Raw genomic sequence first — 23,752 nt, 5'->3', positions numbered from 1 at the left:
GTGCTACTCATCAGGGTCAACAAGGCACAAACATCCTAAAGAGTCAATAATCAATTAAACTGACAGGCTGGAAAAGCCTTGAAATAGAGTGAGACTGGTCAGACACTGCGGTTGTGATGGGAAACGTTTGTGCTCATAGCACTTGTTCAGCGAGCCTGGTTTTACTGTTTTAAAGGTGGTTTCCAACTTTTTGGAAGTCAGGTCACCTGTCTTGGGGCTTCCCTCACATTAATCTGCAATTCCCACTGCCAGCCTTCACTGTAGCATGGGAGCAGTATCTACAGGGCTACTGTGGACCTGTGATGAGGACCAATAACAGCACCACCAACATCACCAGTAGCAGCACTTGCTGCTTTTTCCTGGCCACATACCACTTCCTAGAACAGGATTGGGTAAAGAGATTCATTTGGAAGGAGGCAAGGCCCGCAACCCAAGATCAGCTTTCTCCGAGCACCTGAGCCTCAATTTTCATGATAAGTCATTCCTGACACCTGTAGTCCCAGAGAGCAAAACCTCCTTTAGTGAGGACCCTGTGGGCACATTTTGCCTGGAGCCATCAAGGTGCCAGTCACTGGAGGGCTACCCAAGTTCTCTGTTTCTCCCTGGAGTTTTGCACTCTCCTGAAAGAACAGCAAGTTAAGTGTGTGAGAAATAGAAGGTGTGCAGAGGATGGAACCACATTTTTGGGGAGCCACTGTGAGGCATGTGTGTGAGATGGCAATAAGCAGAGGATGAGGGAGTGTTTCCTTTTTAGATGTAAATATGAGGTGGTGCCTGGAGAGATGGGAGTGAATGGAGCTCGAGGCTGTGCTGATCTGAGTGCAGGAGAATGCTGGGATAGTCAAGAGTTTGTGTTTGGCACTTGAAAGTAGGATAACAACCATTTTTCCTGCCCATATTAGTTAATTATTTGGGCACTGTCTCTAGGTTCAAGCCACCATGCTCCTGCCTTCTTCCACCACTTCTACCCGTGCTTGGTTTGGGGGGCTATTCTCTTCCACTTGTCTGCAAGAATCAGTAGGACTTCCAGGAAAGAATCTGGGGCCTGGAAAGCAGTTTTCAGTTTTTTCCTCTCCTGGGGCAGCACGGTATCATGGTGGTTAGCATAAATGCTTCACAGCTCCAGGGTCCCAGGTTCGATTCCCGGCTGGGTCACTGTCTGTGCGGAGTCTGCACGTCCTCCCCGTGTGTGCGTGGGTTTCCTCCGGGTGCTCCGGTTTCCTCCCACAGTCCCAAGATGTGCGGGTTAGGTGGATTGGCCATGCTAAATTGCCTGTAGTGTCCTAATAGTAAGGTTAAGGGGGGGGGGGGGGGGGGGAGTTGTTGGGTTACGGGTAGAGGGTGGATACGTGGGTTTGAGTAGGATGATCATTGCTCGGCACAACATCGAGGGCCAAAGGGCCTGTTCTGTGCTGTTCTATCTTTCTATTTATGTGGTTGCTGACCTCTAAGGAAATTTGTAGAATGCAGCCACGCTGCCCCCTGCTGGGATCCCTGATTTTCCCCTTTGACAGAGTGTGTATGGATGGTCGTCACCTGCCCTCAGTGATTGGTCTGGAAACCTGGATTTTAATGCCATGGCTGAGTTAAATAGAAGCAGCAAAATCCCATCCAGCTTCCTTCAACAGCATCTTCTGAACCCGTGACCTCTTCCACCAAGAAGAACAAGGGCAACAGAATGCATAGGCTCACCACCACCCGGACATTCCTCTCCAAGCCACTCGTCATCCTGACTTGGAAATATATCATCGCTCCTTCACTGTGGCTGGGTCAAAATCCTGGAACTCCCTGCCTAACAGCACTGCGGGTATACCTGCACACACAGCAGCCGTTCACGAAGGTGGCTCTGCCACTTTCTCAGGGACAATAAGGGATGGGTAATAAATGCCCATGTCGAAGAAAAGCTAATTTGAAAAAGAAAATGACCTATGTGAAGCTCTTTTATAGTAAAATTCTGCACTTTGTTACCCAATTGGATTAAACGTGACGCTTAGTGAAGCAAACCTTTTTATCACTATCAATAATTATCAGTATTTTTCTAATAAATAGAAACGTTCAAAGGTTTTTTAAATTGTTAAATGGCGTCAATTCTATTTTTATCTCCTGAATAAATTAATCTTTAATGACTGGAGGTTGTCAGTCACTCCCGCCCACCCAAAATAAAGTACCTGCCTTTTAATGGATCCAAGCAGTTGTAAGAATGGCTAAGGTGGGGCGGAGCTGATGTGATCCCATCACGTCGTATCACGGTGAAACACATCAGCCAGACTGTGCGGGAGCCTCCACAGCAACAAGGTGGAGGAGGCGCGACTTGAGCAAGCGTGCACTGGACCAGAAACCCACAACCTCAGATGGAGTCCCTGAACCCTCTTGCCATGATTGACGACGATGCGCAAAGTGGGTTAAAACTCTTCGCTTTGCATTGAGAGCCGCTGCACCCCACCTCCCTCCCCCAGCCTGACGTCGTGTGAAAGAGAGAGAGCTCAGCATCTCTTCGGGATATGAATGGAGAATGGCGGATGCAGAGTCCATGAACTCCCCGGCTGCCTCTCCCTTTCTGGGGCTGCACATCACCTCATCTCCCAATTTCAGGTAAAGCGGAGACACCGTCAGTGGGGGATGGGGGTACATGTACAATCTGCTATCCGGCGATATTTATTTAATCTCTGGTGTGAAGGGTTGAGGAGCAATACAGGGAAGAGTGAAGGGAAATATTAAAGCATTGGGGAAAAGAAGAGATGCTGAAACAGGCATGTTTGCTCACAGCAGACACCCGCCTTCCCCTTTTCTCATTGGTGCATCAATAACACTGGCAATTGGGGTTTAATTTGACCGAATTGCACCTTATTTTGTTCATAGTGTGTGGGGGTGGGGGGTTTATATTTTGAGAATCTCTGTTGAAAGTGCCAGAGATGATTTCAGGGCGTGGACAGCTCCCAGTCAGAATGAACCGGGAAGGAAAGCAGAGAGGAGGAAGAGGAGAGGGAGAAGGGAGCTTTTATTTTAAACGTTTGATTGATTTCCAAAAGAAATTGAAACGTTTTCGGAAATTGTAACTTTAAAAAAAAATCGAACATTATTTTTTTCAGCTGGCCTTCTCTTGTTTGGCTTCTGAAGGTAAACTAGAATTGTGACGGTCAGGTTATATCTGGGGCTGATGAGTTAGTTGCATATATTCCCCTCTCCATTAAAACAGGCAAAAACAAAATTGTGATTTAACTCTGTCTGAGGGAGGGGCAGCGTGGAAACGAGCTGTCTAATTGTGTGTTATTGCGAATTAAAGCCTTTACCTGGTGGTGAGGAGGCTTGGCTCTGGGAAGATTGTGGATTCGGGTCCCATTCCAAGGATTTCAGTAAATAATTCTAGGTTAAGGTGGTGCAGTCTTCTGGATGGGATGTCAAAGCAAGGACCCATCTGCCCTGAAATATCCTGTGGCACTCTAGTGAAATGTTGGGCAGTTTTCACATTAGCACACCTGATATCTAGGGCCCAGTTAACACAATTTGAATATGGTTATTAGTGTATCGCTGTTTGAGTGAGCTTGCTGTGCGTGAATTGGTTTCCCGGTTTCTTAAATTATAGCTGTCAAGTGTTCTGAGGTGTCTTTGGATCATGAAAGGAGCTACATGAATGCAGATCTACCATTATTAAATCAGCTGCCGTGTAGCGTCTGAATTCCGCTCGCGATATGGGATTTTCCTGGGTATTTTATGGAGAAATCAAATCCCGCTAGTCTATCTCTTCAGGATTTGAGTCTGTTAGTTCATGGAGGCACAAATGTGAAAATGATTTGGAACTGAGGGATTTTCTTCCCAGGATTTTTAAACTAGTGGGATGGATTCCATTACTGGGGCTGCTGGTTGCAGGGTTTTCTTTTCTTCAAAAATTAGAAAATGGAGGGGTGACCTAATGGAGGTCATTAAAATGATGGTTGCTTTCAATAAGGTAGATGGAAATAAGATATTTCCATTTACGGGAGAGGCCAAAAGTAGAGGGCATGGATATCGGGTAGTTGCTGATAATCCCAGTAAGGAATTCTGGGAAAATTTCTTTGCTTTAAGTGGTGAGAATGTGAAAATTATTATTCACTTTGAATACTCCATGGTGTAGTGTAGATGTGTCATCAAGTATCCTCCTAAATACACAAGGGATAAAGGAATAGAAGAATATGCTGATTGGGATTGGGGAAGGTGTTAAATGAAGTAAGTTGGATGCAGTTCTTGTGAAGCGTCAGTAACAGCCTAGAACTGATGGCCCAAATGGCCTGTATCACACGTGGCTTTCCATGTAAAATTGCATTTTATTGCATAGATGTGTTTTTTTTACCCCCCCCCCCCCCCCCCCCCTCTAGCTTAAAACACTCATCACTACGTCCCTCCAATTCTGGCCTGTTATGCATCATTGATCTTGATCAACTCTGCTATTATTGGCGGTCCCTTTGATTGTTCAGGTCCCGAGTTCTAGAATTCCCTCTCAAAACCTGTTACCCCTCACTTCCACAGGTGTTTGTTTGACCAAACCTATGGCCACCTGTCAGTGTATCTCCCCAATGGCTTGCTGTCAATTTTCCTGTGAAGGGATTTCTGACTGTGTTTTGGGCTTTCATTTTGTGATTCCCTGTAATGTTCGATGAAACCAGAAATTGGTGTCCAGCATCATCAGTAACAAGAATTTAAGGCAGTTATTTTAAGGGTGAAGAGTCTGTCTGGTTGGTGTGGAACTTTTCACATCTGGACCAGGTCCAGTAAGGATGACAGATTTCCTTCACTGTGGCCTATCTGACTCCAACCCCTCACAAATATGGTTAACACTTATTGCAAAGTATAATGCCACTAACATTATTCGAGAAACCTTCACCTTCTCTTGGGTAACCAGGGATAGGCAGGCAATGCCTGCACTGTCAGTACAACAATGACTGACTGCATTTATGTAAAATATAATGTGATATCAAGAAACAGCTGAAGGCATTGGACACTGCAAAGGCTTTGATAATGGGACCTGGCAATCCTAAACACTAATAGCCCCCTCACTTCTCACTCTAAAGTTATCTGTTCAGTTTGTCCATCGATCTTTCTGCACTTAAAAAAAATATATTTTGGACCAGTTTCTGATGCATCAAATGGACCTAGGAAGTGACTCCTTTATCTGAAGACTAAAACTCAGGGTGTCATGAGAAATCATTATTGTTACTTGGATGAGGCAGCCATTGCCTCTACAAGCAGCACGTCAGGCCGGAGAAGCAGAACGTGAGCTCCCGCCAGCTCACCTTTCCAGCAACTTCTCCTCTGCTGAGGCGGGGTAGCTAGAAGTGGCTGCTGGGAGTGCTGCAGAGTTGGGAGGAATGCTATGCCTCTGTATTAGTTTCAGAAAGAATAGTTAAGCTAACTCTTTCACTTACCAGGCTACATTCACGTTGGAAAGCGGGAGTATGGCCCAGGGCAGCTCACCTTGCACCAGGGGTTCTGAAAATGGGCAATCGGGCCCTCATTGTCATATGGACAGAAACTAATGCCCGTTTTACACAGCCACCCCAGATGCCTACAAAAGTGGGGTGATCCTTGGACAGGACATTGGGCCCCTGCCCCATTCACACCAATAGAATGTTGTCAACAAGGGCCAATTCCTACCTCTGTCTCTGTACCCTGGCTGTTCATGAGATAGTTACACCAGCCTCTTGTGTAAAGCAGTTCAATATAAACTGTTTATCCACCTTCCTTTTCCAATGTTTGAACCACTGCCCCTAACTCTACTCTAGTTCGTAGCAGTCTCCAGACATATTAACAGGATTCCATTTCCCCCCTTGCCACCAAGATCTTGAATACGGGAATATTATCACTGCCGACCCTGCCCCTTCCTCACCGAGCCTTCTGCCCAATGTAAACAATTTATTCCTCGCTTCATTGAATTTAGTGCAGAAGGAGGCCTTTCGGCCCATCGGGTCTGTGCCAGCCCTTGGAAAGAGCACCCCACTCAAGCCCATAACTCGTCCACCCTGTCCCCTCAACCCAGTAACCCCAGTTAACCTTTATGGACACTACGGGCAATTTAGCATGACCAATTCACCTAACCCGCACATGTTTGGACTGTGGGAGGAAACTGGAGCACCCGGAGGAAACCCACGCACACACGGGGAGAACGTGCAGACTCTGCACAGTCACCCGATCGGCAACTGAACCTGGGACTCTAGAGCTGTGAAGCAACTGTGCTAACCACTATGCGACCGTGCTATGCTCTTCATTGCTTTGATGCTTTAAGCTGGGGATCACTTGGGTTGCTGTAATCACTGCCCTGGCTGTAACAGGCAATGAGAACTGTAGATAGTATTGCAGACGTGGCTGTACTAGCATTTGTATAGATTCATTATGACCGTGTGAGATTGAAAATTTATAAAGCACTGTAATTATAATTGATGCCAGTTGTTTGTTTTTTTTTTGTTTTGAGTTGGGATTCATGCACTTCAAATAAAACCTGCATTTAATATTCATAAGTGATATTCCGACAAAATGATAAGGATTGTTACTTTTGCCTGCAGGTGATATTGAAATGGAAGTATGAATGTTTGAAATTCCAGATGTTGAAATATGTGGCTAATTATTTGAAGAGCTACAGGACTTGGTGGGATTAAAATTCTCATGTCCTCACTACACGATGCATGATATCGTGCCGAGTTTTATTTGGATATTTTAAGTTTTTTTTTATTGGTTTAGTGAAATCAATTATTTTACTCAGGTTTGACAATTTGTAACAGACTGTCCGAATCAATAGCTAGGTGTCAGAGATGGTTTATTAGGCAGCGTACTCACTTTTGAGTCAGTAGATTATGGATCCAAGTCGCTCTCTGGAACCTTGAGCATATAACCAAGGCTGTCACTCCCAGGACAGTGCCAATCAGAGGTGTCGTTCTTCAGATGAGATGTTACACTGTTGACCATCGATAGTTTGCAACTGTGTGCAGTTGTTAGTCCACAGACCTATACGCCAACATCCAGAGTAATATATCAGCTCTTCAATTATCGAATTTCCAATGATCATTTGGGTGTTTCATTGGATCTCCCATCAGTCAGGCAGTGTCAGTTTTGGCTCTGTGGGTAGCGCACTCGCACATAATGCTGGCTGACACTCCAGTGCAGTCCAAGCCTTTCAACCTCTATATGGTTTGCGAAGTGTGCAGTGTGCTCCTTCTCTTGGCTTAAGAAACTTAAGAAAACAATCTTCCCTGTTTCTTTCTTCAAAGGCCTTCAGCAGTCCCTTTTTAAGTTTGAGGTAGGTGATGCATTGCCGCAACTTGCCATGCCTCCTTCGACAGCTCCTTCTAAACCCACAACCTCTACCACCTACAAGGCCAAGGGCAACAGATGCATGGTGACAGTTCCCTTCCAAGCCACATGCCATCTTGACCTGGAACCATCCTTCACTGTCACTAGGTCAAAATCCTGGAACTCGCTCCCCAACACCACAGGGACTGCAGTAGCTCAAAAAGGCAGCTCACCACCACCTTCTCAATGAAAATTAGGGGTGGGCAATGTAAGCAGATTTTGCCAGTGATGCTTATATGCTAAGAGCGAATCATTCTTGCATCTAGAGATCAATTACTGGATAGTGCGGGGAAATGGCACTTTGGGTCGAAGATCAGTCATGAACTAGTTGAATGCTGGTGCAGGCTTGATGGCAGAATGGCCTCCTCCTCCTTCCTATATTTCCACACCTGGGGATTGAGGGAGATCTTCAGAGATATGAGCCTTAAATTTAACCTAGGGGCAGGGGGAATAGAGTGAGACTTGGGCCATGTTACCTCAGACCTCACTTAAATGTGGCTGTGATTATGTTGACTGCCCCTGTCCCACAAGAGAATGCTGGGGAAAAGTAAATCAAATTTGCTCAGGAAGCATCGATCTTTGCTGCCACTAGGTTTCAAAGGTGATAGTAGTGTACTGTGTAATTCTTTGTTAAAATTGTGTTAGTGCCCATCTTAAATCATCACACGCTAACTTAATAATGTCTGTATTTCCTGTGACATACATTGGTGGCAATATTTTGTGTGCAATATTTTGCATTAACGCTGGATCATTCCCACCATTTGAACCACACCCTTGCCCTCCTGCCATTTTAACCACATGCCCACACTATTGCCACCATTTTAGCCCCATTCTCGCTTGAGAGAGATTAACATCGGGCTAACATTTTGCAGAGCACTGAGTTTATTGGTTCTATTTTTTCTGCTGCCAGACCAGCATTGGCCACTTATGTGAGGTAGGGTACTGGGTATTTTAACTAATTTATGTAACATTTTCCCAGAACTACAGAATGATCCATCCAAATTGTGAATAAGGGAGCAAAACTAATGTCAACTCTTTATTATTCCAGAGAATTCCTACAGTGCAGAAGGAGGCCATTCGGCCCATTGGGTCTACACCGACCGAAAGAGCACCCTATCTAGGCACTCCCCCACCCTATCACTGGAACCCCATAACCCCACCTAACCTGCACATCTTTGGACTGTGGGAGGCACCCGGAGCAAACCCACACAGACACAGGGAGAACATGCAGACTCCGCGTAGACAGTCGCCCAAAGCTGGAATTGAACCCAGGTCCTGGTGCTGTGAAGCAGCAGTGCTAACCACTGTGCCATCATGTTGCTGTTCCTGTTGACATAACTGGCAAGGCTAGTTTTTATTGCCCATCCCTACTTGCCCGTAATGTCCTTGTGGCAAGTTCCGGCTCCACTATTTCAACAAAGGCATTAACTTGTTTTATTTTATAAATGGCTTAATGCCTCGATGAAAACATTACAAAGAGGGGATAAAAGAATAGTTGCTGGTAGAACATATTGACTGAATCTTCTATCCCAAGGACAGGATAAAAACAGCGGGGAGTGTGAAGTAACAGAGCCTGCTCACAGAGATGCTAATTGCAGAGTGTTTAAAAACAAAGACCATTATTATTGTTCAGACCCTCTGGAGATGGATTGAGCTGGCACTGAATATTCAGAACAGAGACCTAAAGAGAAAGTGGTTAAAGGGACAGGTCTTTGCAAAAAGGCAACCCAGAGGGAGGAAAAGTGACACAGGGATTTACCTCCAGGGGCAGGACAATAAAACAGGAGGTGTCCGAAGAAATCCATATTCCCATGAAAATGTCAGATGTCAAGAGGGGGGCAAACATTTGCCTTCAACAAGAGGTCATCTCTATTCATTAAATGGCCGATCAGTCACTGAAGCAATTCTCTTCAAAGGGACAGTTCCAATCATGACTATCTGCTGTCATGTTTCTATCATTGCTGTGTTTTCAATGGGGTATATGATAGAGCACAGAAGGAGCCCATTCTGCCTGTGTCAAAACTTTTAAAGAATCATCCAATTGGTCCCCTACTCCCTTACTGTTCTTTCCCAAAATCCCTACATGTATTTTTCCATTTAGTATTGTCTAATGACACTTGTGGTCAATTACCATTATTCACAGTCATGACTCCTGCCCACCACCCCCCACACAAGATGGCACGGTCTGCAGTTACACTACAATCGCATTGTTCGCATGTGAAATGGTTTCACTTCAAAGCAACAGTTGCAACGGTAATTCTGCACCAACTGAAAAAGCACGAGCTTGCATTTATATAGCATCTTTCACCATCTTGGAGCTTTCCATTGCACATAAATACATAGAAGATAGGAACAGGAGGAGGCCTTTTGGCCCTTGAAGCCAGCTCCTCATTCATCATGATTGTGGCTGATCATCCAACTCAATAGCCTCATCCTGCTTTCTCCCCATAGCCTTTGATCCCATTCTTCTCAAGTGCTGTATCTAGCTGGCTCTTGAATATATTCAATGATTTAACATCAACTACTTCCTGTGGTAATGAATGCCACAGGTCCACCACTCTTTGGGAGAAGAAATATCTCCTTTATCTGTCTGAAATGGTTTACCCTGAATCCTCAGACTGTGACGCCTGGTTCTGGATTGGATTGGATTGGATTTGTTTAGTGTCACGTGTACTGAGATGCAGTGAAAAGTATTTTTCTGTGAACAGCTGAACAGATCATTAAGTACCTGGGAAGAAAAGGGAATGAAAGAAAATGCATAATAGGGCAACACAAGGGACTCAATGTAACTACATAAGCACTGGCATCGGATGAAGCATACAGGGGTGTAGTGTTAATGAGGTCAGTCCATAAGAGGGTCATTTAGGAGTCTGGTGACAGTGGGGAAGAAGCTGTTTTTGAGTCTGTTCGTGTGTGTTCTCAGACTTCTGAATCTCCTGCCCGATGGAAGAAGTTGGAAGAGTGAGTAAGCCGGGTGGGAGGGGTCTTTGATTATGGTGCCCGCTTTCCCCAGGCAGCAGGAGGTGTAGATGGCGTCCATGGATGGGAGGCAGGTTCATGTGATGGACTGGGTGGTGTTCACGACTCTCTGAAGTTTCTTGCGGTCCTGGGTCAAGCAGTTGCCGTACCAGGCTGTAATGCCGCCAGATAGGATGCTTTCCATGGTGCATATGTAAAAGTTGGTAGGGGTTAATGTGGACATGCCGTATTTCCTTAGTTTCCTGAGGAAGTATAGGCGCTGTTGTTCTTTCTTGGTGGTAGCGTCGACGTGGGTGAACCAGGGCAGATTTTTGGAGTTGTGCCCCTCTAGGAATCTGCTAACCATCTCCACCTCGTCCCCGCTGATGCTGACAGGGGTGTGTACAGTACTTTGCTTCCTGAAGTCAATGACCAGCTCTTTAGTTTTGCTGGCATTGAGGGAGTGATTGTTGTCGCTGCACCACTCCACTGGGTTCTCTATCTCCCTCCCGTATTCTGACTCGTCGTTATTCGAGATCCGGCCCACTATGGTCGTATCGTCAGCAAATGTGTGGATGGGGTTGGAACCGAATTTTACCATGCAGTCATGTCTGTACATGAGTAGAGTAGGGTGCTAAGTACGCAGCCTTGTGGGGCCCCGGTATTGAGTACTATTGTGGAGGAGGTGTTGTTGTTCATTCTTACTGATTGTGGTCTGTTGGTCAGAAAACGAGGATCCAGTTGCAGAGTGGAGAGCCAAGTCCTAGGTTTTGGAGCTTTGATATGAGCTTGGCTGGCATTATGGTGTTGAAGGCGGAGCTGTGGTCAATACATAGGAGTCTGATGTAGGAGTCCTTGTTTTTGAGATGCTCTAGGGATAAGTGTAAAGAACAAAATAAAGTACAGCACAGGAACAGGCCCTTCGGCCTTCCAAGCCTGTGTCGACCATGCTGCCCGTCTAAACTAAAATCTTCAACACTTCCTGGGTCCGTATCCCTCTATTCCTATCCTATTCACGTATTTGTCAAGATGCCCCTTAAATGCCACTATCGTCCCTGCTTCCACCACCTCCTCCGGCAGCGAGTTCCAGGCACCCACTACCCTCTGTAATAAGAAAAAACTTGCCTCATACATCTCCTCTAAACCTTGCCACTCGCACCTTAAACCTATGCCCCCTAGTAATTGACCCCTCTATCCTGGGGAAAAGTCTCTGACTATCCACTCTGTCTATGCCCCTCATAATTTTGTAGACCTTGATCAGGTCGCCCCTCAACCTCCGTCATTCCAATGAGAACAAACTGAGTTTATTCAACCGCTCCTCATAGCTAATGCCCTCCATACCAGGCAATATCCTGGTAAATCTCTTCTGCACCTTCTCTAAAGCCTCCACATCCTTCTGGTAGTGAAGCGACCAGATTGAACACTGTACTCCAAGTGTGGCCTAACTAAGGTTCTATACAGCTGCAACATGACTTGCCAATTCTTATACTCAATGCCCCGGCCAATGAAGGCAAGCATGCTGTATGTCTTCTTGACTACCTTCTCCACCTGTGTTGCCCCTGTAGGGCCAGGGAAATGGCATCTGCTGTGGACTGGTTGCGACGGTATGCGAATTGCAGTGGATCAAGGCGTTCTGGAAGTATGGAGGTGATGGGCTTCATGATCAACCTCTCAAAGCACTTCATTTCGACTGAAGTCAGGGCCACCGGACGGTGGTCATTGAGGCACGTTGCCTGGTTCTTCTTTGGCACCGGTATGATGATGGTCGTCTTGAAGCAGGTGGGGACCTCGGAGTGGAGTAGGGACAGGATAAAGATGTCCGCGAACACCCATGCCAGCTGGTCCGCGCAGGCTTTGAGTGCATGACCACTCCGGGCCTGCCACCTTCCAAGGGTTCTGAAGGCTGATCTGACTTTGGAAGCTGTGATGGTGGGTGTCGGTGTGTTGTGAGCTGCTGGAGCAGACGACAGTGGATTGTTGGTTACCTGCTCAAACCGAGCATTGAATGGTTCATCGGGGAGGGGTCCGCTGCTGCCGGAGATACTGCTCGGCTTCACTTTGTAGCCGTTACGTTGTTTAGTCCTTGCCACAACCGCCGAGAGTCTGTCTGTGACTCTAGCTTGGTTTGATATTCTCTCTTGGCATCTCAGTTGCCACCCATCATTGGTCACACACCCAACATTAGTAACATCTTCCCTGCATCTCACCTGTCTAGTCCCATATAATTTTATAAATCTCTGAGATACCCCCTCATTCTTCTGAACTCCAGCGAGAACAATCCCAACCTAGTCAATCTCTCCTCATGTGATAGTCCCACCATCCCTGGAATCAGTCTGGTAAACCTTCGCTGCACTCCCTCGAGAGCAAGAACATCCTTCCTCTGGGGTGTTCTTGCTCTTGAGGGAGTGCAGCGAAGGTTACCAGACTGATTCCAGGGATGGTGGGACTGTAATAGATTGACTAGGTTGAGCCAGTCAATGCCATTGCTCTAATGTAGGAAATGTGGCAGTGGGCTGTGCACACAAGCTTCCACAAAGTTATGAGATAATGACCTGGTGTTTTTTTTTGTGGTGTTGGTTGGGCGATATATATTGAACCAGGATACCGCTGCACTTCTTCAAAATAGTTCTGTGGGATCTTTCACATCCATCTCAGAGCATCAGTTGAATGTCTCCTCTGGAAGATGGAGTGTTAGTCATGGAAATTGTGCTCAAGTCTCTGGAGTAGGGTTTGAACCCACAAGCGTTGGAGCTAGAGTGCCACCAACTGGACCAGGGCAGCGCCCATGGTGCCTAATTACCCCATTTGGTCAGGCTTGTGAATGAGTGACATTACAGATTTATTACTTTCTGGGTTAAAAAGGTTATATAGTAATTCAGGCTGAATTGACTTGGCATGGTGCACTCCCTCACGTTTAGTAGATTAAGGGATGATATGATTGAGGAGTTCAAGTCAATTTGATGAGATAGATAAGAGAGAAACTATTTCCTATAGTGGGGAGTCCAGAACAAGAGGGCAGAATCTTAAAGTTAGAGTTAAACTATTCGGGGTGATGTCAAGAAGCTTTCTTCTTCAAACAAAGGGCTGAGGGAATCTTCAACTCCTCTCACAAAAGGCTGTTGAGGGTGATGATCAACTGAAAATTTTAGATCTGAGTTTGGTCGATTTTTGTTAGGCGCAAGGATATTCTAGGATATGGGATTAAGATGCAGATCAGCCATGTTCTAATTCAGTGATATAATGGGTTTGACCCATTTCCGTTCTGATATTGTGGTGCAGCGAGTGAGTGTCGGTGATTTTTTCATTTTTCACTCGCAATTTTCACCAAATCCCATTTGCCCAACTATCTCTTCTATTGCGAAATTAGTAATAACAGTTTCTTTCTTGGTTAAAATTAGTATGCCACTGAAATTCTAGGCTATCCTAGAGGGTTTCATGTGTTTTCCATCAGCTACGAAGGTGCAAAGAGGATCATAACAAAATTCCTTTAGGCTTGTGCATCAAAATTACCCATGCACTCTTCCAGTGGGTGAATTATGAATTGGGTGAAATTACTCCAATAGTGTAAATGGTACTGCTGTTGCTCTTGCACAAACATTGAACCAGATTCTCTTCCCCATTGGTTTAATGGAGGTGTTTATCTTGATTGATTGATTTATTGTCACACGTACCGAAGTACAGTGAAAAGTATTTTCTGCGGCCCAGGGGATGTACACAGTACGTACACAGGAGACAAAAAGAATAATTGACAAAGTGCTTCGACAAATAAGTAATTGGTTACAGTGTGGAACAAGGGCCAAACAAAGCAAATACATGCGCAAGAGCAGCATTGGGTGTTGTGAATAGTGTCTTCCAGGGAACAGATCAGTCCGAGGGAGACTCATTGAGGAATCTAGTGGCTGTGGGGAAGAAGCTATTCCTATGTCTGAATGTGCAGGTCTTTAGACTGCTGTACCTTCTCCTGATGAAAGGGTCTGGAAGAGGGCAAACCCTGGGTGTGAGGGGTCTCTGACATTGCTGTCTGCCTTCTCGAGGCAGTGGGAGGTGTAGACAGAATCAATGGGAGGGTGGCAAGCTTGTGTATGCGTTGGGCTAAGTTGACTATACTCTGCAGTTTCTTGCAATCTTGGGCTGAGTAGTTGCCATACCAAGCTGTGATGCAGCTGGATAGAATGCTCTCTATGGCACATCTGTAGACGTTTGCGAGAATCGATGCAAATATGCCGAATTTCTTTAGCTTCCATAGAAAGTAGAGAGTTGTTGGGTTTTCTTGACTGTTGCATCAATGTGAGTCGATCAGGGCAGACTGATGGTGACCCCAAGGAACTTAAAGCTATCGACCATCTCCACTTTGGAGCCATATATGCAGATGTGTTGTCCTATTTTTCCTGAAGTTGGTCAAAAATAGTTTGGTTTTGCTGACATTTAGAAAGAGGTTGTTTTCAGTACACCATGTAACCAAGTGATCTATCTCCTTTCTGTAGTGTGACTCGTCAGTCTTTGAGATATAACCCACCATGGTCATATCATCCGCCAATTTATAGTTTGAATTGAAGTTCATAGAATCCTAGAAGTTACAGTGCAGAAGGAGGCCATTCGGCCCATCGAGACTCTACAGCCCTTGGAAAGAGCATCCTACTTAAGCCCACAGTTCCACCATATCCCAGTAGCCCCACCGAATCCTTTTGGACACTTAAGGGCAATTTAGCATGATCAATTCATCTAACCTACACATCTTTGGACTATGCGAGGAAACCGGAACACCCGGAGGAAACCCACGCTGATACGGGAAGACACAGACAGTGACCCGAGCCCGGAATCGAACCTGGGACCCTGGAGCCGTGAAGCAACCATGTTAACCACTGTGTTACCATGCTGCCCGTAGTCGTGTGTGTATAAGGGGTACAGTAGAGGACTAAGCGCACATCCTTGTGGGGCCCCGGTCTTGAGGACTATTGTGGGGGAGGTGCTGTTGCCTATCCTGACAGATTGCGGTCTGTTGGTGAGGCAGTCAGGGATACAGCTGCACAGGGAGTGGTCAAGTCCAAGATTACAGAGTTTGATTATTAGTCTTGTTGGGATAATGGTGTTGAAGGCAGAGCTGTAGTCTATGAACCGTAGTCTTTCATAGGTGTCCTTGTTGTCGAGGTGTTTTAAAAAAAAAAAAAAAAAAAAAAATTTTATTCAAATTTTTCAACACATTTTCTCCCAACAGTTAAAGTAAACAAGGTGTAAAACTAAACAGAAAAAGAAATTCCCCCCCCCCCATACAAAGTAATAAATTAATAACTAATAACAATACAAGAAAGAAAAAAATAGCAAACACATCGTTGCAAAAACAAACCCCCTTAACAAACCCTGAACCCCCACCCACCCCCGGGTTGCTGCTGAGACTGACCACCCTCTACCCCTCTGCCAGGAAATCGAGAAAAGGCTGCCACCGCCGGAAGAACCCTTGTACCGACCTCCTCAGGGCAAACTTAACCTTTTCCAGCCTGATGAACCCGGCCATGTCATTGATCCAGGCTTCCGGGCTCGGGGGCTGCGCGTCCCTCCACTGTAAGAGAATCCTACGCCGGGCTACAAGAGACGCAAAGGCCAGGATACCGGCCTCTCTCGCCTCCTGCACTCCCGGCTCTGACGCTACCCCAAAGATCGCGAGCCCCCAGCCCGGCTCCATCCTGGAACTGACCACCTTGGACAAAGTCCCTGCCACCCCCTTCCAAAACCCGTCCAACGCCGGACATGCCCAGATCATGTGGGTGTGGTTCCACGGGCCTCCCGAACACCTCCCACACCTGTCCTCTACCCCAAAGAACCGGCTCATCCTGGCCCCAGTCATGTGCGCCCTATGCAGCACCTTCAGTTGAATTAAGCTGAGCCGTGCGCAAGAAGGGGACGAGTTCACCCTCCCCAGGGCATCCACCCACATCCCCCTCGTTGATCTCCTCCCGTAGCTCCTCCTCCCACTTCGCTTTCAGCTCCTCCACCGAGGCCTCGTCCTCTTCCTGCATCATCTGATAAATCAGCGAGATCCTCCCCTCACCGACCCACGTCCCCGAGAGCACCCTATCCTGCGCCCCCCTAGGCGGCAGCAGCGGGAACTCCGCCACCTGCCGCTTAACAAACTCCCTAATCTGCATATACCTGAAAGCATTCCCAGGGGGGAGGCCCCACTTCCCCTCCTACTCCTCTAAAGTCGCAAACTTTCCATCGAGGAAAAGGTCCCCCATCCGCCTGATGCCTGCCCAATGCCAACTCAAAAACCCACCATCCATTCTCCCTGGTGCAAACCGATAATTGCCCCGTATCGGCGCACACACTGAGGCCTTCACTTCCCCCCCCCCCCCTGTGCCGCCTCCACTGCCCCCAAATTTTGAGGGACGCCACCACTACCGGACTCGTGTAATATCTTGCCGGGGGGAGTGGGAGCGGGGCCGTCACCAATGCCCCCAAACTTGTACCCACACAGGATGCCACCTCCAGCCTCTTCCATGCGGCACCCTCCCCCTTCATCACCCACCTGCGAATCATTGCCACATTCGCAGCCCAGTAATACCCACACAGGTTGAGCAACGCCAAACCGCCTGCCTCCCTTCTTCGCTCCAGGAATACCCTCCTCACTCTCGGGGTCTTCCGCGCCCACACGAACCCCAGAATACTCTTATTCACCCTCTTGAAAAAAGCCTTCGGAATCAATATGGGGAGGCACTGGAAAAGAAACAAAAACCTCTGGAGCACCATCATCTTAACCGACTGGACCCTGCCCGCCAAAGAGAGTGGCAGCGCGTCCCACCTCCTGAACTCCTCCTCCATCTATTCACCAGCCTCAAAGTTTAGCCTGTGCAGGGCCCCCCAGCTCTTAGCTATCTGGACCCCAAGATACCTAAAGCTCCTTTCCACCCTCTTCAACGGGAGCTCACCTATCTCCCTCTCCTGGTCCCCCAGGTGCAGCACAAACAGCTCACTCTTCCCCCACGTTGAGCTTTTTGCCCGAAAACTCCCCAAGTATCTTCAACACCTCTGGCATTTCCCCCCCCCCCCCCCCCGCCGGATCCACGATGTCGAGGTGTTTGAGTGTTGATTGTTGGACCAGGGAATCTGCTGTGGACCGGTTGCAGCAATAGGCGAACTTCAATGGATCGAAACAGTCTCGGAGGCTGGTGTTGATCCATCCCATGGCTTGCCGCTCTAAGCATTTCATGATAACAGATGTCAGGGCCACTGGTCGGTGGTCATTGAGGCATGCTACCTTGTTCTTCTTTGTACTGGTATTATAGTATTATATCTTCCCATTTTGAGTGAAATGGGGTAGTGGAGTGCGAGAAATCAGCATGGTACGTCACCATACTCGCAATTCCTGGGACATAAAGTACAGTATTGAAATTTTCATTTATTCTACTTTACACTGATCTTAACTTTAATTGACTCTATTTTGGCTATTCAACATGAGGCGTTGTTTAAAATTGCTTATTTGTTGCTTCTTTGATAGAGATGTCAACCTTGGTTTTGTGGATATTACTCTTGCCTTTGATTCAAGAGATTGTGGGTTCAAGTCCCATTCCACCCACTTGGGCCCATAACCTCGGCGGACACGGAACATTAAAGCCCTGGAGCAAGTATAGTGTAGATTCCGTGTTGTCTGGAATAAGAATCCCTTATTCTGAATAGAAACTTGAACATAATGTAGCTAATTCCACTAGAACTGACCAGGCTATCTAGTAGAGACATTTTTAATTATGAAGATTTTAAAAATAATTAAGGAAGAATATTTCCTCTGATTGGGGTGTGGCAGTGATGAGAGGTCCTTAATTTTGAATAGTCCCAACCAAGAGAGTGGGGCTAGAGGACAGGAGAAATTTCTTTATCAAGAAGGTTGCTGGCGCACAGGATGTTTTGCCATAGGGAATATTTGATGTTTTAGGAAAAGAATGGGCAATTATTTGAAGATGAGGAAGATGCCAGGTTCTGGGAAGAGAGCAAGATGAGGTTAGGGTTACTCCAAAGAGCTGTCCCAGACGAGACAGACAGAATGGCCTCCTGTTGTGCTACAAACTTTTTTGTTTATTTCAAATGGATTAACAGCTTCAACAAAATAATGGAAAGGCAGCAGCACCCACACATTGTGCAAGAACATTCGGCTTTTGTGCAATAACATTGTCAATTGTCTATCCTTAAGATTTTTCTTGCATATGCAATGTGTGAATGCTGCTATGAAGTTTGGCAATGGCACAATGTTAATGTTGTTTACCAGAGAATAGATTTAAGCAGCATTGAGATTAAATTGCTGTGAAATTAACGATAACAGAATGAATTGGCTACAATTCAGCTGGTAATTGAATGTTCCTGGTGGGACCGCTGTGGGAGGAGAATCGGTTCGTGTGTGCATCTGCTGAGCCTGATCTTTCACTCTGGGAGGTAGGTAAGTTTGTGTTACATGGCAAAATGCAGGCTACCTCTGCCTCTGGCAGCTCGAAAGGGTCTGACAGATGCAAGCAATCTCAATTCAGTTCTCAGTGGAGGTGTTCAACATTCTTCTTATTATACGCTCATTGGCACTGAAAAGACAAGTGTGTGAAATGCTAGTCTCAATGGAGTCTTGCGCACAGGAGCAGGCCCCTCAGCCTATCAAGGTTGTGCTGGCTCTTTGAGAGAGCAGGCAAAATGCTGTCACTGCCCTTGCTCTTCCCTTGCCGTTATCAGACTCCTAAACGACCCTTTTATGGACTGACCTGATTAACACTGCACCCCTGTATGCTTCACCCGATGCCGGTGTTATGTAGTTACATTGTGTACCTTGTGTTGCCCTAGTATGTATTTTCTTTTCATGTACTCGGTGATCTGTTGAGATGCTCGCAGAAAAATACGTTTCACTGTACCTCGGTACGCGTGACAATAAACAAAAATCCAAATCCCATAGCTCTGGAAATGACTATTTTTCAAATATATATCCAATGGCAACAACGTGTGTTTATACAGCGCCTTTTAACTTGGTAAAATGTCCCAAGACACTTCTGGTGTGCTATTTATCAGACAAAATTTGAAACTGTACCTTGTTTTTAAAAAAAAAAAAATGAGGATCGGTGACCAGATGCTGACCGAAGAGGCATTTAAAGGGGAGAGAAAGAAGTGAAGAGGTTTAGGGATTAGGAGGCTGAAGGCACAGCCACCGATTGTGGGACAATGGAAACCAAGATTGTGCAAGAGGTCAAAATAAATTGAGAAGGCTTAGTGTAAAACCGGGTATTGTTATGGAAATTGATTGTGCAGTCATCATCTTGAAGTGACGTGTAGTTATGGTGGTTTGAGGAGCTGTTCGTCGCATGGGGTAAAGTGGGGGGAGGTGAAAAAGGAGGAACAATTTGTGCAGACTGTATCGTTGTTGTTTGGAAGTATGTTCCCCGTTGTGTTTGTGTTGTAACCTGTAGTTATGGTGGGGGAGGGAGTATGAGCAGGGATGGTAGGGGAGGGGTGGGATGACGATGTGGTCAGGCAATGCCATGATGATGATGGGATACTTGGGCATTTGAGTTCTGCAGTTACTTTATCACAGCACCAGCACTATAGAGACAAGGCATGATTTCCAATTCCCCAATACTGCTCTTGTGAATACCAAGGTGAGCATGGTGCAACATAGTGACTGATTGCCTCCACCTTGGCTATTGCTCGATCAAAAGTATTTGTTTGTGGTGTTCACATGAATCATTATCACTTATCCTTCAACTCTGTCAAATGCTTCCTCCGGTTCACTAAAGGCAGAGTTGCTCATTTACCTGCACAAACGTTCAGTTACAATTCTGTGGTCCTGAGGCACTGCCCTCAAAAGACTTTTTGTTAAATGTATTTTATTACATGTATCAAAACAGGTTACAACACATAAACACCACGGGGAACATACTTCCCAGCAATCAACTATACATCTGTACAAATATTTCCTCCTTTTTCACCTCCCCCACCCCATGCGACAAACAGCTCCTCAAACACGGTCACAAACGTCCCCCACCTTTTCTCAAACCCCTGTGCGGAGCCCCTTAACTCATACTTTGTCTTCTCCAACCGCAGCTCGTACAGGTCAACCAACCAAGCCGCTACCCCTGGTGGTGATGCCAACCGCCACTCCAGTAAAACTTGCCGCTGTGCAATCAGACAGGCGAAGGCCACGATATTGGATTTCTCCTCTGCATGAGCTCTGGCTTCTCTGAAACCCCCAAATAACGCCACCAAAGGGACCGGTCCACCTCCCCCTCCAGTATCCTGGCTAAGACTGTGAACACTCCCGTCCAGAATCTTCCCAATTTTTCGCAACCCATAAAACATGTGCATGTGATTCGCTGGCCCCCGCCCACACCTCTCGCACTCATCTGCTACCCCCTGAAAGAACGCACTCATTCTCAACCAAGTCAAATGCACCCTGTGCACCACCTTAAACTGTATCATGCTCATCCTTGCACAGGAGGAGGTCCTGTTTATCTGACAGAGTGCCTCACTCCTCAATTGATCACCCCTCCTAATGCCACTTCCCATTTATCCTTGACCTTAACCACCTGCTGGCCTCCCTGCTCCCCCAGCCACTTGTAGAAATCCTAAGTTCTTCCCACCCCTTCCACATCCCGAAGCAACTCCAGCAGGGTGTATCCTGGCAACCTAGGGAACCCCCTCCAGACTTTCGCACAAAATCCCTAACCTGCAGATACCTGAACTCGCTCTCCCTCGGCAGCTCTACCCTCTCCCTTAGCTCCTCCAGACTGGCGAACCCTTCTTCCAAATACAGATCCCTTGCCTTGACCAGCCCCACTTCCCTTCACCTCTTCTATACACTATGCATCTCCCCTCGGCTCAAACCCATGATTCTCGCACAGTGGTGTTAGCACCGACATCCCTTCCATACTAAAATTCCTTCCACCCTAAAATGCCTCCTCAACTAATTCCATATCTTCACCGTGGACTGCGCCATCGGACTCCCTGAATATCTACTTGGAGCCATTGTCAACACTGCTGTCACCACAGCCCTCAAACTAGACCTCTTACAAGATTCCTCCTCCATCCTAACCCACTCCACCCCTTCTCCTTCCCACCATTGCCACACCTGATCCACAATCGCTGCCCAATAATGATGAAGCAGGTTCAGCAACGCCAACAGCGGGGGGCTGTTGCCTCTACCTCTGGAGCAGGGTCCTCCCGACCCTCGGCGCCTTTCCCGTCGAAACAAAGTCCGAATGTTCATGTCCAATTCCCGAAAGAAGGCCTTTGGTATAAAGATCAGGAGTGCCTGAAAAATAAACAAGAACCTCGGCAAAATATTCATTTTCACCACTTGGACCCATCCTGCCCCCTGCCTTCAAAGATGTTGCACCGACTTGGAGGTTTCCTGCCTTTTCTATGAATCAATCTGACTACCATGAAGGCTGTAAAAGGTTACGCACACATTTATTTTGTTAACACTTTGATACACTTGAGATGATTTGGCTGTAATTCATTGGGGTGGGACATCTTGCCGTTTGTTAGTCTTGTTCCTGTCAGCTCAAATAGTTTTCCTCTGTAACTTGTTGGTTGTGTGAACTGATGAAGTGTCATGGGGGCACTAGGGCGTCAGGGACCTTGGCGGACAATGGATTCAACAGACTGAGCTTTTAGGGTTGAGAAAGAAAAAGAGGAAGAGCAGAAGAAATTCTGGTAAATTAGTGTCAAATTAGACCCCAAAGAGGGATAGAAAGATTGGATTCAGAAGGAGAGAAAAGAATCAGAAATGCCACATATTACAAATGTCTACCAGCTGAAAAGAAATCGAACAGCTCAAATTGTTCCCTTTTTGGGACAATAGGCTGAGTGTCAGCGCATTAACAATTCTCACATCATTAAAAGGTTACTGATGTTCTTACTTGCCAGCACTAAATTAAGGTGACAAGTTCATTAACATGTGGGTTTAAGAGGCTCTGAAAATGAGGGAGATTAAGGGTATAATGTGATACAATGGAATGGTGTAAATTAACCAGCAACTTCTGAAGAATCAAACCATGGCAGAATCACAGAATCTTTGCAGTGCAGACCGTCTGCACTAGCTCTCTGAAATAGCATTCCACCTCATCCCGCCCGCCGGTCTTATCTCTCTAATATTGCACATTCTTTTTTTCTTCAGATAGCAATCCAATTCCCTTACTGAATACCTCGATCAAATCTGCCTCCACCATCTTCTCAGGAAGTTTTTTTTCCAGACTCCGATCATCACTCCGGGTGAAAAACGGTTTCCTCGCATCACTTTTACTCTTTTTGAATCTGTGCCCTCTGGTTCTTTATGCTCTCATGAGCCGGAACAAGTTCTCACTACTTACCCTGTTTGCTCCCCAGGATCTTGAATACCTCTGTCAAGTCTTGTCTCGGCTGCTTTTCTCCAAGGGAAACAGTCCCAACATCTCCGATCGATTCTCATAGCTACAGTTATTTATCCCTGGTATCATTATTGTGTATCTCCGCTGTACGCTGTCCAATGCCATCACATATGATGCCCAGAACTGGAAGTAGTTTTCCAAATGAGGCCTAGCTAATGTCTTAAGTTTATCATGGCCTCTTTACTCTAGTCCTCAATGCTATATATCCTTAATGGCTTATGTACATACACTGAGGTCCCTCTGTTCCTGCACCTCCTTTAGAGTTCTTCCCTTCATTTTATGCTGTTTCTCCATATTCCTCCTGCCAAAATGAATCATCTCAAAATTCTCTTGCACAAACTCCACTTGCCTGCCCAATCCACAATCCACAAACATTTTTGCCATTTTGAAGAAGACTCATCATCACAGTTGACACCATCTGCAAATTTTGAATTCATGCCCTGAACCCCACAGCCTAGGTCATTAATGTGTATCAGGAATAGCAAGGGTCCCAACGTTGACCCCTGGGGGACTCATTACAAGCTGTCCTCCAATCTGAAAAACATCCATTTATCTCTGGTTCTTGTCACTCAGCCAATTTCTTATCCATGTGCCTGCTTTCCCTTTTATTTCACGAGCTAGAATTTTATTCTAGTAATTTGTGTGGCACTGTATCAAATGTCTTTTGAAAATCTCAATAGCATTGCCCTGATCAACCTTCATTGTTATTGCCTGAACAAAAACTCTCAAGTTAATTAAACATGTTTTTCTCTTAATGAATCCATGCTGGCTTTCTTTAATTATCCCCCAACATCCCTCCTTTTGAGCCTGCTCCACCATTCATTATGATCATGGTTAACCGTCCAGTTCAATACCTTGATCCTGCACCCCCCCCCCAAACATCCCTCGATCCCTTTAGCCCAAAGAGCCCCCCCCCCCCCTTAGCCCAAAGAGCTATATCTAATTTCTTCTTTATTTTACACACTGTTTTCGTCTCAACTACTTTTGTTGACAGCAAACTCCACTCTGGGTGAAGAAATTTCTCCTCGCCTCAGTCCTAAAACATTAACCCCATATCCTTAAACTGTGACTCCTAGTTCTGGATACTCCAC

The 23,752-nt window shown here is 46.3% G+C and overlaps 1 protein-coding gene across 3 annotated transcripts in view; it reads left to right on the top strand.

Annotated features, from left to right (window-relative positions):
* Nucleotides 1-2,246: 2,246 nt before the first annotated feature.
* mapk8ip1b (mitogen-activated protein kinase 8 interacting protein 1b) overlaps nucleotides 2,247-23,752 on the top strand; it is a 227,162-nt gene continuing 205,656 nt past the window's right edge. For all 3 annotated transcript variants that reach the window (XM_038807886.1, XM_038807884.1, XM_038807883.1), the window contains exon 1: nucleotides 2,247-2,592. In XM_038807886.1, coding sequence (XP_038663814.1) covers nucleotides 2,506-2,592 — 87 coding nt within the window. In that variant the 5' untranslated portion in view covers nucleotides 2,247-2,505. The remainder of the gene's footprint in view (nucleotides 2,593-23,752) is intronic.

Source organism: Scyliorhinus canicula, chromosome 9 (genome assembly GCF_902713615.1).
Source record: "Scyliorhinus canicula chromosome 9, sScyCan1.1, whole genome shotgun sequence".
Taxonomy (NCBI): domain Eukaryota; kingdom Metazoa; phylum Chordata; class Chondrichthyes; order Carcharhiniformes; family Scyliorhinidae; genus Scyliorhinus; species Scyliorhinus canicula.
The sequence above is the reverse complement of the archived record's forward strand: the minus strand, read 5'-3'. Positions and strand labels throughout refer to the sequence as shown.